Source organism: Punica granatum, chromosome 1, assembly GCF_007655135.1.
Source record: "Punica granatum isolate Tunisia-2019 chromosome 1, ASM765513v2, whole genome shotgun sequence".
Lineage (NCBI taxonomy): Eukaryota > Viridiplantae > Streptophyta > Magnoliopsida > Myrtales > Lythraceae > Punica > Punica granatum.
Window position 1 is genome coordinate 1,562,196 of NC_045127.1, and position 14,773 is coordinate 1,576,968.

The 14,773-nt window shown below is 40.3% G+C and overlaps 2 protein-coding genes across 3 annotated transcripts; one reads left to right on the forward strand and one right to left on the reverse strand.

The window, feature by feature from the left end:
* The first annotated feature begins 1,812 nt into the window (after positions 1 to 1,812).
* LOC116198927 (sulfoquinovosyl transferase SQD2) lies at positions 1,813 to 5,893 on the forward strand. Of its 2 annotated transcripts, XM_031529211.1 has the most exons (11): positions 1,816 to 2,268; positions 2,845 to 2,911; positions 3,070 to 3,140; positions 3,326 to 3,443; positions 3,577 to 3,650; positions 3,767 to 3,822; positions 3,900 to 3,983; positions 4,244 to 4,331; positions 4,437 to 4,514; positions 4,699 to 4,755; positions 5,183 to 5,893. In XM_031529211.1, the coding sequence occupies exons 1-11, from the start codon at positions 1,943 to 1,945 to the stop codon at positions 5,676 to 5,678; spliced, it is 1,515 nt and encodes a 504-aa protein (XP_031385071.1). In that variant the 5' UTR covers positions 1,816 to 1,942; the 3' UTR covers positions 5,679 to 5,893. The 2 variants fall into 2 exon arrangements, with proteins under 2 accessions (XP_031385062.1, XP_031385071.1); XM_031529202.1 differs by having other exon boundaries at positions 1,813 to 2,268; positions 4,244 to 4,514.
* Positions 5,894 to 6,396: 503 nt separating this feature from the next.
* LOC116198942 (uncharacterized acetyltransferase At3g50280) lies at positions 6,397 to 8,360 on the reverse strand. Its single transcript, XM_031529221.1, has one exon. The coding sequence runs from the start codon at positions 8,264 to 8,266 to the stop codon at positions 6,836 to 6,838; it is 1,431 nt and encodes a 476-aa protein (XP_031385081.1). The 5' UTR covers positions 8,267 to 8,360; the 3' UTR covers positions 6,397 to 6,835.
* Positions 8,361 to 14,773: the final 6,413 nt, after the last annotated feature.

The following is a 14,773-nucleotide window of genomic DNA, read 5'->3' on the forward strand; positions in this document are numbered from 1 at the left end:
AAGGGGTAAAACTCTACTAGTGTTGATTTTCTGCATTTACAAAAACTCGAATTCGATATTTTATTTAATCGAAACCAAAGTTAAATCGTTTGAACTAATCCACATTGGTTGTAATATATTCATATTAGATTAGCAAAAAAGGAGAGAGAAAAATACAAGTCAATGCTATTGCCTTAGAGATTATTGTATGCTTAATCGGGGGATCCAATATAAGTGAGTATGTATCACATGCGTATGAAGATCGACTGGCTTGATGAATTTTGGATTGATTACGATAAGTTGATTTTCGTTACCGACGTATAGCCTATAGGCACAATTTCCCCCCCTCGTATTTGTGGTAATATTGAGAGCCAAGAAGAGGACAGCTTGGGAATAGTTGATGGTCACATGGTCAACAGATATATATATATCATTCGTGTGGTCGAGAAATCCTCCTGCCTGATGCGGGCCAACACCTGTATTTTAACCGTCAATTATATGAAAGAGAGAATCAGACAAAACTATCCTTCAATACAGTAAAAATATCTTAACTTAGATGCTTTGATAAATAAATATATTACTTATCTAAGAGATAGATTATAATTTAGTAGAACATACTCTTATCTGGTAAATTAAAAATTTCAAATTAGATATTCGATGAGATTACTCGTGTTCATTTATATTAATTATTAAAATTTATATTTTATTGTATTAATTCATGCGCCTCTCTATGTAATTCAAGAAAATATAATTTCCATTGATGTAAAAAAAAAAGTTAGGATTTTTCCGAAAAATCCAAACGCTCATGCCATTTTTGCTGAGATGTGAATGTCTTTGACCCAGCTTGAACAGCACGGATAAGATATTTTGCCGAAGATAATTACAGGCTCCAACATGCCATGAAGCTATTTTATTGGGCAAGCAAGAAAAATACTATTATATATATCTCCTTGGCATCTCGGGAGTATCTTTTTACGTAATCGCCAAAAACACTCCAATGTATTATTAAAACATAACAATATCTTGTAAGAATACATTAGGTTTACAGTAAATGACCCGTCTGGATCCGACCGAAGAATTATTAAGTTAGACGTAAACCATCTAGTTCTTGGATAACTTATAAAAGAAATAGATTTCGACAATTTTCGAAATGATTTTGACTGTGCTCGTAATGTTTTCGAGACGTAGTATTCGTACATGGATGAAGTCAAGGCAATGGTGGGTGGTAATAGTTATCGGGAGGATATGCATCGAAAAAATATCCAGTAATTGGTTACAATGGAAATAAAAAATGCCATGTTTTAAAGGTGCTCGGATGTAATATAACCAAATGTTGTCAAAAAAACGATTTCCTGCATTTTTTATTATCAATCACGTGTTATTCAACTATGGGCTGTGTTACTTACAATTCGTAAAATTATTAAAAGCACTATGATTGAGGCGAACCAGACATCGAGCGGAGATGGAAAATTTTAATATGGAATTAGTTTTAAACTGTTCGATATCTGTTTTTTTTTTAAATAAGATCTCGAATTCAAATTTTATGAATTAAAAAAATTTATACTAGAATAACTTCACTCCTTATAGATCCGATTGTCTTGAATTGAATTATTCAGGATCCATTAGTGTTTTTTTGGTCGTCGGACAGCCGCCCAGCTGTAAATACAAATGATAAGCATATGCCGGCAGAGCTTCTCATTTGATGCCTCAAGGAGTCCCTCTCAAGTCTCTAAGGCGGGGAATATCCAATCCGGGGCTTCCCTTCCAGTCCCATGAGATTCGATTTTCCTTTTTTTTTTTTTGGGGGGGGGGGGGGTTAAATTCATCAATTGGGGAAAGGGAAATTCAATTCAATTCAATCCAGAGACCTTCCATAACAAAACTCTCTAAATTAAATTCACTCTGGCACTCAACCCACCGCACCTCCGCTCCCCAATTATATATCCCTACCAGCACGACCACCATGGTCTCTCCTCCTCTTTCTATAAACCCAACATCTTCTTCCTCTTCCTGCCCCTGTTCCTGCTCCAGCTTCCCCACATTCTCTCCGGTCTCCGGGGTCTCCTCAGTTTCCTTTTCGAGAAGACCCGTCAGCTCGTTCAAGCCGAGGGGGTGGAGGAGCGAGGGTAGACGAAGGGGATTTGTCGTGAAAGCCAAAGACATGACGATTTCTGAGCTACGGAGGGAAGGGGAGGACGAGGACGAGGAGGGTCCTCCTCTGATGGTCGAGTCCGAGAACGTCTCTCGGCCCCGCCGGATCGCCCTCTTCGTCGAGCCCTCCCCTTTCGCGTCAGTCCCACTGCCTGTTTGACCTATTGTTGTTCACTTGTGTTTGCGACGTGATCTTGCTTGTCGGGCTCCGTAGTTTTAGTATTGGTTCTTGCTTTTTTGCTCTGATTCTGCTCTGTTTTTACTCCGACCCTCTACGTTGTTGTTGGAATGTCTATGTGAAGTCGAACTCACATGATCTGAGCTTGGTCATTCTAGGATGTAAATGTTTCTGCAATGTTGTGTACCCACTTCAGTATCTCTAGGTGGCATCGACTGATGTGAAAGTGGGTGCTTTTGCTTCGAATGTGCACGATCTTGAATCATTTAGTCTTGTTCGAGGTAGAATGTCGTGTTCCTATCCTTCTTTCTGGTGAAAAAAATTTGTTCTTCTTAATGTGATTGGATCATTCGCTTCCGCTATTCTTACAACAATGGCACTAATTTCAGCTTAGCATGTTAGGACATTGTGGGCTTCTGTGTGTCCTTGCAGCATTTATAGCATTATCAAAGTGTTTGTTTGCTTATCTTCTTCATTGATCATTTTCAGAATCAATATCTTACGGTGCTTTCTTTATCTATCTTCTGTTGTCACAGATATGTGTCTGGTTATAAGAATCGGTTCCAGAACTTTATTAAATACTTGCGTGAAATGGGGGATGAGGTAAGCTCTTTTCCTGCACCAGAACCTCAAGCTTTACTATTGAAGTCTAAGCCAATGCTTGGAATTTTCCAGGTTTCAAATAACAATAAAAATTATCATATTATGTGACTTTCCTTGAATTTTCCTGCACATGGTAAACTGAGAGATGGGTTATGCAGGTGATGGTTGTGACAACACATGAAGGTGTACCAGATGAATTCTATGGAGCTAAGTGTATCGGATCACGAAGGTTGTCATGACTAACTGCCTTGCTGGTGTTAATTCTTCCATACAATCACATCTTGGTCATAATTTTTCTTTTTATTTTCCAGCCTTTTGTTATAGGTTTATGCTCTATCGGTGGGGCCTATGTAGTCAGACTGCAAAACAATTTAAAGTGCCAAGTTCTTTACCTAATTATATCTTGCTTTACAGCTTCCCTTGTCCCTGGTATCAGAAGGTTCCCCTTTCCCTAGCACTTAGTCCTAGAATAATTTCAGAGGTGGCACGATTTAAGCCTGACATAATCCATGCATCCTCTCCTGGAATAATGGTAAGTTTTCAAGTTTTTGCTGTGCTTAGGACATGCTCTGGCATATCATTTTCAGCATTTACATATAGATCTTCAAACACATCCCACATATGCTCTGTGGACTTATGACTTAGGGTTCTGTGATTCCGTGTAGGTTTTTGGCGCTCTTGCTATTGCAAAAATGCTCTGTGTCCCAATAGTAATGTCTTATCATACTCACGTGCCAGTGTAAGTTCAGCTTCAGGACAAGCTAGAATTGGCTAAATAATTTATAAATTACTTTCTTGTTTTACCTGTCTTGTTTTACACCGAGTTTGATTTTTGTTTTGATATGTTTGTTACAGATACATTCCGAGGTACACGTTCAGTTGGCTGGTCAAACCTATGTGGTTGATAATAAGTAAGTGAGAGCTCTTTTGCATCTCTTGTTAAAATTGATAATTATGGACATTTTGTTAAGATTCTTTTTCCTGGCAGAGTTCCTTCATAGAGCAGCCGATCTGACGCTGGTGCCCTCAGCTGCCATAGCGAGGGATCTAGAAGCTGCCCGAGTTACAGCAGGTAACTGGTAGTTAGTGAGCCTTCTTAATATAGTACTTTTTTATGTGTTTGTCTAACATCCTGCAAAACACTTTTCTCGTGCATTAGATCCTTTTTTCTTTTTTTTTGCATGGGCAAGTTGAATATCAAATTAGATGTACCATTGTACTATTTTGACCTCAGTTTTATTTTAATATGTAAAAATTATGCCAATTCTTGGTGTCAGGTGATAAAAAAGGCAGTGTATTAACTTGACTGGCTAATTCTCTTCTTATTTTCAGCTAACAAGATTAGGCTTTGGAATAAGGGTGTTGATTCTGAAAGTTTCCACCCTTATTTTCGGTCTCATGAAATGCGACTAAAACTCAGGTGGGATATTTCTTCATGGTCTTTCTTCTTATTTCATTTTTCTCAAATTATTTCACTGCAACAGAAATATGAACTCCTCTTGCTGACTTGTTACTTTGTTATCAGCAATGGTGAACCCGAGAGACCTCTGATAGTCCATGTTGGTCGACTTGGTGTTGAGAAGAGCTTGGATTTCCTGAAAAGGTTTGCAACTCCGAAGAAAGCACACTCTATTAAGCACATTCTTTAGGCTAACATTAGGCAATGTTTGAAATGATATATGGGCAGAGCCTCTATCTTTTACAGATTCATTGGAAGAAAGTCATTCTGCATTTTCTAATTCTCATATTATTTCAGCTTCTGATTTCATTGCTCTGCAATACAACAGGGTCATGGACAGAATACCTGAAGCACGGATAGCCTTTATTGGAGATGGACCATATAGGTATATACTCGATTCAGTTCTCCTTGTTGATCTTTGTACATTAAAAAGAACTTTTATGTATGCAAAAGTAGTTTTGCTGGTTCCAGAAAGCAGTGGCAAATATCTATTTTCTTGCCTGCATTATGCATCTAAAATTCTTCTTACTTCGAATTTTTGGGTGAAAGCAGACACATATTCATGCTTTCAGTGGAAAGCACTTCTTTGTGGCGTGACTTATGCCTATTGCTTTGTTTAAGAGCATCTTTTGGAGCATGAACCAATGCTTATTACGTTTTTCAGTCAATGAAATAATAACAAAGAACTGTTTTGATGAAAGAGACCTCTTTTTGATTGAAACATCTTCTCGATGCAGAGAAGATAATGAATGAGCATTGAATCTCTTTATCGGCATTAAATAGAGAAACATCGGCTTCTTCTTTCTTGGTAGGGAGGAACTTGAGAGGATGTTCTCTGGGATGCCTGCTGTGTTCACAGGGATGCTACAGGGCGAGGAGCTCTCTCAGGCATACGCGAGTGGAGACGTCTTCATGATGCCTTCTGAATCGGAAACCCTGGGACTCGTGGTCCTTGAGGCCATGTCCTCAGGCCTACCCGTGGTGGCTGCCCGTGCTGGTGGAATTCCTGACATCATCCCATCTGATCAGGAGGGCAAAACAGGGTATTTGTTCAGCCCAGGTGACCTCGAGGACTGCCTAAGCAAGTTAGAGCCGCTGCTCCGGGATCGAGAGCTGAGGGATACAATGGGAAAGGCTGCTCGGAAGGAGATGGAGAAGTACGACTGGAGGGCAGCTACTCGAAAGATCCGGAATGAGCAATACAACGCGGCCATTTGGTTCTGGCGGAAGAAGCGGGTCCAGCTGCTCCGGCCCATCCAGTGGCTCTCCAAAAGGCTCTTCCCTTCTCCAGAAGTGAACTACAGGTAAGTTGGCATCGGGCCTGTTTACCTTTCGGAGGGGCTATTTTAGATGTAAGCTGTTGTTGTGGTGATGTGAACCTGTGGGGTTATTGCTCTTGTGATGATGTGTTTGTTCATTGTTGTACATTTGAGGATCATGAAAGTTGTGGTCGCTCGCAGCATATAAGATCCGATTGCAAACAATTGTACTTAGTGCATTAATGGAAGATTGATTTTACATCCCCTTCTGTCTTTACCATACTGTTCCTATTCGTCTCGGTAGAAATAATTCTTCGAACTAGAACAACCTCGGGCGTAAGTACAACGCTATTTCGAGCATCATCTTCCAGCGAGAGTATGATGTGTGGTTGGAGCTGGGCTTTTGGTCGTTTGTGGTCTCCACTGTGTGCCAGTCGACAGGAACAGACATCAACTCATACAGCAATGTGATGTGAGCTGTTGGTTTCTTCCGTGGAGTTTCATGTGGATCATTCACCGAGTAGAGAATGCAAAGACATAAATCCATCGGACAAGATTCAGACATCATCGCCCGAGTGACCCGGCATCTAGTTGTAGGCCCTGCTAGAACCCGTAATCCTTGCTGAACCTGTTTGCTCCTGTATATATAGCATGCGCGAGCGCGACGTTTGACTAAGACACATGCACGAATTTGGTCGACCACTTCGCTTGATCATCAGACAGGGCACATTAGGTCATCGCAGTCATTCAAGTCGGGCGGTCGTAAATTTGATTGGCAAGTGTTGATTTAGTCCCTGCAGGATCCAGTCATCTCACTGGAAATCAAAGTGCAAAATCTCAATACATTAAGTTGGTTCTACTTCTACCCCCATAAACCGAGCAAAGGCACTGCAGTCGGACGAGCAGTTTTGGCCAGTAAATTGAGAATTTAAGAACACGAATCATCGGGAGATTACATCTGATATTAGATCGGGTCTAGCTTAGATTAAAAGCTCCAAATCTATATGACAACTTAGCCTACACCAAGCGCAAGGAAATATTACAACCGTCTGTCTGTCCAAATCGACCACTTCCATTCCAGCAGCAGCCATCATTCAGTCTCAGCCATTCCTTTCTTTGACCCTTTTGACCCCAACAGGTAACCTCGTGCCACACGCTGTCGTTGACCCACCGCATGATCACGCTGACTCTCCCTCCTTCAGACGGTCAGGGGGTCACGAACTGCATGAACTCCGCATCGTTCTCGAGCTCCGCCATCGTATCCGGCGCCAGCACCACCTCGAGATCGACGCTCCCGCCAACTTCCCGGCCGGGGAAGGCCGAGATCTTCCCGTCGAACTTGTTCGCCCAGCCGCTCCTGATCGCGAGAGGGCGGCCCCACCCGAAATCGTTGTTGTACATTGGGAACCTCGGCGAGCTCCCCATTGTGATCGATGCGCCGTCGGCGTTCCCCAGAGGGAACAGCCTCGGCGAGCTCTCCCAGTCTGCTATGCCCTTCCGGACTGTGTCGTCCCCGTGGGCGACGACGTTCTTGTGCAGGAGGCCGGCGGACCAGCTCAGCTCCCGGGACAGCAGCTCCCCGGCGGCAGCCTCCGTCGGGATGCTCTGTATGGCGTTTCCAAAGTAGTACGAATCGAGCCGCGGCACCAGCCGGTGGCGGCAGTTGACAGCCATGCGGAACGTCGTCGTTTTGCTCTCCGGCAATCTCCTTCCACGTGTCACGCAGCGCCACAGGTGCGCACATAGGGACTGAAACGACGAGATTTCTGACGTTTTGAGCGACGTTATCGTGCCGTTAGTGGCTTTCCAGGCGTCGTTGCTCTGTTTCCCCATGATCTCGGCCACGCCAATGACGCCGTTGACGGCGCGGTTGGCTTTCGCCTTCAGCTTCAGGATCGCCTCCCGGCTGAAGTGGAAGATCCTCTCTCGCAGCGGCTCGCCAACGTTGAAGGTAATCGCGGGGCCGCCAGGGGGAAACCGGAGCACAGCCGAGGAATCAAAGACGGTGTCGCGGGAGAAGTCCGGGGAGTTCGAGATCGTCTTCACGGGCCCGCCGCCGGCCTTGCAGATCTCCGCGAAGGTGTTGAAGAAGTGCCAGAACGAGGTGCCGTCGGTGACGGCGTGGTTGACGGTGCATCCGACGAAGATGCCGTCAGCGAGCTCCGTGATCTGGACGGCTGCGAGCGGCCGGGAGTGGCCTGAGTAGCTGAGGGTCTTATCGTAGGCGAAGAAGGATTTGACGAAGTCGGGGACGTAGAGCGGGGAGAGGATGGAATCCACGGTGACATGGGGGGCCCGTGCAGTGATGAAGTCCACGCCAGAGTCATTGCATAGGATGTGGAGGTGGCCGAGTTGATCGGTGGAGAGACGGCCAGCGAGGGCGGGGAAGTGAGAGAGGGCGGAGGAGAGGGAGCGGCGGAGGAGGGGGAGGAGGCGGTCGAAGGAGAGATCGTCGGAGGGGGAAGACAACAGGACGCCCTTCTGGATGTAGTGGCAGGAGAGCATGGGGAGGTCGGAGACGGAGAGCTTGAGGGAGGGCGCTGCGGATTCCTCGGACGGGTAGACGGTGGATTTAGAGGTGATGGTGATAGAGGAGGGAGGGAGGAGGGAAGGAGAGGAAGAAGAAGAAGCGGGCATTGTGGCTGTTCGTCTTTGTTTGTCTGTTAATTCGGTTGAGAGTGAGAAGTTAGGGGGAGAAGTCAGAGTTGGGAGTTTGGTGGAGGAAGGCGGTGGCGGGAGTGGGTTTATATAGGAATCCGGGCGGGAGGTTGGGCTCAGTTCATGCACTTGGATCGAAAAAGCGTAGTCGTGGGACCATTTCATTTTCAGATTAGAATAGATGATTATTTAGCATGGCAAACAATCCTATGTAACCTATCAGATAAATATATATATCACCCTAAGAAAGTTGGTCTCGTGATCAAGACGAATGCATGTATCCACCCATTTTAGGTTCGAATCTTCTTGGGGCTAGCCTGCATGGCCGAATATGTGTCGGTTTACCCTGTCCTTATACAATCATAGGCGTGCATTAGGATTGTAAGAATTATTCGGCCGTAACTCGAATACGCTACAATAGCCAAAAGAAAAAGAAAAATCATATATATATATATATATATATGTATGTATGACATTCAGCATACACCCTTGCAGTTTAATAAAATATCATGCATTCGAAATGTGACACCAATCCCTTGTTTTGCTTGTTGGTAACTGATATAGCATCATGTAGATATACCCGGCATGTCTTTCAACCAATTTTTTTCCTTTACTTTTAAAAAATATGAAACGAAAAAATAAAAACTTGATAATTAAGAAAAAAAAAGATTTTTTTTTTGTTAATGAACTAGAAAAACACAAAATTTGTCTTTTATATCGTTTTACTATAAATATTTTGACAAATAAATACATGAACTTTCAATTTTTTACCTCGTCCACCCATCTGTCTAATTTTACGTTAGTTTTGTTGACGTGTCAGTTAGCAAGTCGCGCCGCTAAAGGCCGATGACCTCATGAACTCCTTCAAAGGTCGACGTCGGTCCTTGATGGGAATTGGTGGCTCGCCAAGGTCTCGGGTGACCTCGGAGTGAGCTCGCCTAAACTTCTAGCCTCCCAGCTAGCCTTACTATTTCACAAGGTTTCCAGTTAATTGCAATTGTCACGACCTAGTGTTTTCCCCGAGGCTCATGATAGTGAGACATTTAGATCTCGTGACCAACGGTTTTGTTGACTTGGCAGTTAACGACCCGTTCTACGTTTAACAGCGATTGACGTGGCTTGCCACGTCATAACAAAAATTATTTAAAAAATATAAAAAATAGAGAAATATGAAAGTTCATATTTTCTATTTTATCATTAACTTTTATATTTTTTTGCAAACAAATTCACGAACTATCAATTCTCACTACATCTACATTGAAATTGGATATGGAGTTCGCCAACAAAGCCAAGAAGCCCGAAGGACGTCATTCAGGAGGGAGGGGGTGTTAACCGACCTTGTTACTAGCTAGAAATATCGATACCTCATCTAGGAATGTTGACCTTCGACATATCAGGACCCCAGTCCAAGCGCGAAATTGGATTCAATTTCAAGTTCCACCCTCAAGATTGAAAGGCCCTCAACCGCGTGCGAAATTAGGTTCAATTTCGAGTTCCACCACGTGGGCAAGAGCATTGAATTCTAACTTTATGCTTGATCTCAAAGGTAGGTCTTTCAACTACGACCACCACCTCTAGAGAAATGAGGTTGTCGTGATGGAACCCCCTCTCTCTGGGATGTGCCCACTGGGGCTTTTTGATGCTTTTTGATATTGTTGACCACATTAAGCTAATGGATGATAGCAGTCGACTAGCCTCCTATCCTTGAGATCGCTCCCATAAAACTTTCTTTTAGGCGTGATCCCCCGAGATTGGGGTATCTCGTGTGACTGACCCTCCCTGGATCATTGCGGGTGAGACCGCCAACCCCAAGATCGATATCCAATTTCAATATAGATGTAATGAGAAATGATAGTTTGTGAATTTATTTGCAAAAAAAAAAAAAGTCCATGGTAAAACTAAAAATGTGAACTTTCATATTTCTCTTTTTTTAAATAATTTTTTTGATGATGTGGCAAGTTACGTCAGTCGCCGTTTACCACGTGGCACAAACCAACACAAATTGGATGGATAGGTAGATGGGGTAAAAAAATTGAAAGTTCATATATTCATTTGCCAAAAAAAGTTTATAATAAAACTAAAATAACATATAAAATATCTATTTTTTTTGGTGCATTAACCTTTTTTTTTGGGGGGGAGGGGTTGGGATGTGGTGGCTCACCAAAGGCCACACCCTTCCCTCCCTCTACGAGTCATCAACGACTGCAGATACCTATGGTGAACTCTAATGAAGGCGAGCCACCACAACCCTAGTTTGCCTTTCACCTTTCATTGTTTGAAAAGAAAGAGAGAAAAGTAGATTGGAGCAGTGGTGACTCGCGGGAGACCACGATCGATCCATATAAGGTCATCAGCACATAACATTTGAAGTCGCTGGTGACCTTGCTCAAGGAGGGGTTCCTTTCAATGAGCCATCGCGGCCCTCCTCCTCCTTTATTGACGATGGGTTCCTTTTTTTTTTTTTTCTTTCTTTCTAATTCTTAGTTTTTATACTTTTCATTTTTTAAATAAATAAAATAAGTAGAAAGCCTTGTCAATAAATTTGTTAACATGGTGCCACCACCTAAGACGTCACCTCGACAAACATAGGGAGATTATTGTCATATTTTTAAAAGAAGAGTGTATGACGTTTTAACAGAGAGTGCACACAAAATTTATCATTTTTCAGGGGTAAATTGCACCGGTGCTCAAAAAAATTTCATGAATATTTTAAGTTATTCCAAAATATTTTTTTGGTAACTTGTTGGTATAAAAAGTTTTAAAACTGTTTCAATGTGATATATTCCGTCAATTGCCCTTGACGTCGTTAACATTTTGCGCTGATGTGGCGCGTCCTATGTATCACTTTTGTTACGTTGAACCAATCATAGTGCGCCATGTCATTTAAAAGAAAATAAAATTTGAAAAAGTCCAATAAAAATACAAAAAATAATAAAAAACAAAAAATAGTAAAAATTTAGAAAAAAATAAAAAATTATTTTAAAATTATTCTTAAAATTTTTAAAATATTTTTTTAAAAGTTTTTAAAATTAATTTAAAAATAATTTTAAATTTTTAAATTTAAATTTAAAATTATTTAAATTTAAAATTAAAAGTTTAAAATTATTTTTAGAAGTTTTTAAAATTTTAAATTATTTTTAGAATTATTTTTAAAAGTTTTTAAAATTTAAAATTTTAATTTTAATTTTTAAAAGTTTTATTATTATTTTTCTAAGTTTTTACTATTTGTTTGTATTTTTTATTATTTCTGTATTTTTATTGGATTTTTTAAAATTTTATTTCGTCTTAAATGACGTAACGCACTATGATTGGTTCCACGTAACAAAAGTGACACATAGGACGCGTCGCGTCAGCAAAATGTTAACGGCGTCATAGCCAATTGACGGAATGTACTATATTAAAACAGTTTTGAAACTTTTTGTACCAACAAGTTACCAAAAAAATATTTTGTATCAACTTAAAATATTTATGAAACTTTTTGAATTATCTGTACAATTAACTTTTTTTTAATTATTGCTGCAACTAAAACGACCCCTCATCCATGAGTCAATATATAAAGGGATATATACATTGCATTCATTATCTTATAACCTGTACATTTCTTATCGTGTCTAATCTCAGTTCTAAACAGTCAAAATGTTTTCATTACTTCCTTTAAGTCTAACCTTTTTATATGGCACTTCATCCATTTATTTCAGTATGTATCATTAAAATCTGATTAATTTTTAAAGGTGGAGATTGATAAAGCAAGATGAGAAGAATCAATTATAGATTAAGGGGCACAGAGGAATTAATAATACGTGGAGGAGTCAGAAAACAGAGGTCAATTGTCATAAGAGACAACTTCCTGTTGGGATTTGGATCAGTGCTTCTTGTCGTATCGCATCATCTTTTCCAAGTCAAAATACTCCCAAGAAAAAGAAAGGCAAGGAGTAATCTTGTTCTCGTCCCTCCCAAATTCCATTTATCAATGGAGAAATAGCTCCAGTTTGATTTTATAATTTGATTTTAAAATTTTAACTTTAATTATAATTTTATTCACCGCATAATAAAAGTTAACAATACAATTATTATATTTTCATTTTTCTTCAAATTTTTTAACCATTCAATTCAATTTTTAATAATAAATTCTCTCAATTATTCATTATTTTTCACATTTTTTCTCATAATTCAACATCACAATCATTACAAATCAATTAAAATTTAAATTTAACTCAACTCAATTCTGAAGTCAAACACACTAAATATTCGTTAGTGTATGTACGCTTCTCCTCCTCTGGTTTTAGTTCTTTTTGTGCCCCAACGTATATTTTGAGCGAATCACTATCACTATATAATAAGATTGCATTAATACGAACGATATTATAATGAATGGAGGCTAAGCTAATTGTTCTGTATTTTCATGATTTCGACAAAAATATCTCAATGCGCCTTAATTAATTAATGTAGTGCTTTTCATCTTCTCTTTAATCCACCGGAGCTGACATCTCCCATTGAGATAGCAAAGCAAGGATAGGCTTAGCTAGCCGGCTCTACTTTGATCACTCCTCTTAAAAGTCAAAAGGAAAAGGCCATAATTTTTCGCAATCCCCGTCCCTCCCCCCACCCCAACAAAAAAAGAAAAAAAAAAAGAAAAAGGCCCATCATTTTACATGTGAAAGTTGTGCTTAAAATATTTATCATGGTCGCGTTTCCACTATATTGTGTCGATGATATTACAATTAACTAATCCACTACTCATATATGTATATTTAATGTAGGCAAGCGTGTCGATATCGAGGAATTTAATCAAGAAGTAAAACAATGAACATCACAATATAACATAGTAAAATAATAAATCTAGTGAATCATTCACGAAAAAGATTCAAAAGCTATTATTAAACTTGGAGACTATAGATCCTCAAGATCACACTAACGCTATCTAGCCTCCGTTATAATAAACAACAGAAAAAAGGGTTTCACAATATTTTCAATTCTCATTGCACTCTCATTCTACCCCAAGAGAATAACCCGAGAATTCCCTAAAATATTTTTTGGTAATTTTCCAATGCCACAATGTGTTGATACAAGGCTCCGCCCCTCTTATTTATATAGATAAAAGGCCAAATATATTCGAAAATATCCTTACAAAATTTCTTTTTTAAATATTTTCTAAATTGCAATGAGATTAGGAAAATGAAGCTCGAATCGCCCAAAAAATCCTGCAGCCGACCTCCAAATTGCATTCTTCGTGGCCCTGCAAGTGGTTTTGCGCCTCACCATGACTTGAGTCCGTCTACTGAGCTTATAAGTTATTGGCTCTTCTTTCACATCTCGGATGAGAGGAGGAGGGGTTTTAATTGACAATGAGGCGAAATCTAATTGAGAGTTCCACACTCAGTGCACTTTTCGTGGATGTATAAACTATTTTGATACTATGTAAAATATTCACTACACCTATAAGTTATTGGGTCCATCTCCAAATCCGAAAACTCGACCTTATAAGTTATGATAACTTATGGATTTCTAATCTATTTTCCGATGTAGGACAATAAACTCTCAATAGTTCTCCCCTGATTTTGGTGACTGCTGATCGAAGTCAACTGTCAGTGACCGCGGTGTACCACACCGTGTTTTTTTTTTTTTGGATAAGTGATGTAGCCTTCTCATTAATCAAAGAACTCAATTACACAAATTATATTTATCCAAGAGCAATAACAATCGTGAGAAACATTTACAATGAAGATCAAAATGCAAAATTTTTAGCAGCTAATGAAGCCTTCAGCTTAGCAGCTTACAGCCGGAGACTCTGTTTGTTTCCTTTCTTCGTCAATTTCGTCCTCATTTCATCAGGTATTTCGATTCTTGGGTCGAATGCGAAACATCTCAACATATATGTGTGTGTATGTATAAATAGATAAGTATATCTGCCAACTTGTCGTTATGATTGTTTGAGGTTGTATGGAGCACTAAGGCAGCATATACGGTTGAGAGCCCTAGTCTACCTCAACGTGAGCAACCACACACGAGAAGTAGGGACAGGCTCAAGAAGCCGGTCCATACCTCAAAGTGCTAGATTTGGCCTTTGGGATTGATATTTCTCATGATCACTGGCTCATATCGCACCGAAACCGATTGGAAATCATATATGTAGGGATGGGCTCATGGAAGCCGGTCTCAAAGAGCTAGATTTGAGCATGGGACATGATTTTCTTCATTTTCACTGGCTCTTCCTTCGCATTCAAGCCTGGTTGAGAATCATATCCTCAAGCACCTGCTCGCTCATGGATAAGAAATTTGAAGTTCATATCAATGCGAGCCCCAGTGGCAAGGCAATCTTTCTGGTGGTCCTTGACCCTGTCCCGTTGGAAAAGCGACAAATATCAGGATTGAGACCTTGATCCGTTATCTTATCATATCATGCAATGCACCCGGACACATAATTATTCACATCCCAATTATTTAAACCGTATTTCCATGATAAATCTAATTAATTAAAAGAATAAA

Excerpts from the sequence above, each read along its gene's own strand:
- LOC116198927 (XM_031529202.1), top strand. The coding sequence starts at position 1,943 with ATGGTCTCTCCTCCTCTTTCTATAAACCCAACATCTTCTTCCTCTTCC. Across the intron at positions 3,141-3,325 it reads AAGTGTATCGGATCACGAAG|CTTCCCTTGTCCCTGGTATC; the intron begins GTTGTCATGACT and ends CTTGCTTTACAG. Across the intron at positions 3,651-3,766 it reads TATCATACTCACGTGCCAGT|ATACATTCCGAGGTACACGT; the intron begins GTAAGTTCAGCT and ends TGTTTGTTACAG.
- LOC116198942 (XM_031529221.1), bottom strand. The coding sequence starts at position 8,266 with ATGCCCGCTTCTTCTTCTTCCTCTCCTTCCCTCCTCCCTCCCTCCTCT.